Here is a 642-nt window from a genome sequence, read left to right on the forward strand (position 1 = left end):
AGTTCCCCGACCTGCACCGCCCCATCGTGTCTGAGCGCGACGTCTACCTGACCTACATGCTGCGCCAGGCCGCTCGCCGCCTGGAGCTGCCGCGCGCCTCCGACGGTGAGCACGGCGCCCGCGGGCACGGGGCCCCGCGGGGTCGGGGGTGCTCAGGTGCTCATGCGTCTCCCACCCCAGCCGAGCCCAGGAAGTGCGTCCCCTCCGTGGTGGTGGGCGTCGTGGGCATGGGCCACGTCCCTGGCATTGAGAAGAACTGGACCACCGACCTCAACATCCAGGAGATCATGACGTGAGTGCTGTGCACCCCCCCCCCCACAGAGCCGGGCTGGGGGCTGGGACCGCCCCCCCAGCCAGCCCAGCCCACCCTCCCTCCCCAGCGTGCCCCCACCGTCCGCCTCGGGCAGAGTGTCCCGCTTGGCCGTGAAGGCCGCCGCCCTGGGCCTCCTGGGCTACGGCCTCTACTGGACGGGGCGCCGCGCCGTCAGCCTGCTCCTGGCCCTGCCCGCTGCCCGGCACTGCCTGCAGAGGCTCTCCGATGCCTGGCCGCAGAAGTAGCAGGACAGACAGAGCCCACACGTCCGTGCGGAGGGCCGCCCTGCCGGTCCCGGCCCAGCCTCACCTGCCCGCCCCCAGCCCGCC

The 642-nt window shown here is 73.7% G+C and overlaps 1 protein-coding gene across 1 annotated transcript; it reads left to right on the forward strand.

Moving 5' to 3' along the window:
- The first annotated feature begins 6 nt into the window (after window positions 1–6).
- Window positions 7–642, forward strand: TRABD (TraB domain containing). The gene is made up of 3 exons (XM_010838075.1): window positions 7–105; window positions 181–292; window positions 381–642. The coding sequence occupies exons 1-3, from the start codon at window positions 57–59 to the stop codon at window positions 556–558; spliced, it is 339 nt and encodes a 112-aa protein (XP_010836377.1). The 5' UTR covers window positions 7–56; the 3' UTR covers window positions 559–642.

The sequence above is a fragment of the Bison bison genome, unplaced genomic scaffold (assembly GCF_000754665.1).
Source record: "Bison bison bison isolate TAMUID 2011002044 unplaced genomic scaffold, Bison_UMD1.0 scf7180017471995, whole genome shotgun sequence".
Taxonomy (NCBI): domain Eukaryota; kingdom Metazoa; phylum Chordata; class Mammalia; order Artiodactyla; family Bovidae; genus Bison; species Bison bison.

What these genes read in the sequence shown, in the direction of transcription:
- TRABD (XM_010838075.1), top strand. Translation starts at nt 57, where the DNA reads ATGCTGCGCCAGGCCGCTCGCCGCCTGGAGCTGCCGCGCGCCTCCGAC. An exon ending in GCTGCCGCGCGCCTCCGACG is followed by an intron (nt 106 to 180) that starts GTGAGCACGGCG and finishes CTCCCACCCCAG; the next exon opens with CCGAGCCCAGGAAGTGCGTC. An exon ending in AACATCCAGGAGATCATGAC is followed by an intron (nt 293 to 380) that starts GTGAGTGCTGTG and finishes CTCCCTCCCCAG; the next exon opens with CGTGCCCCCACCGTCCGCCT.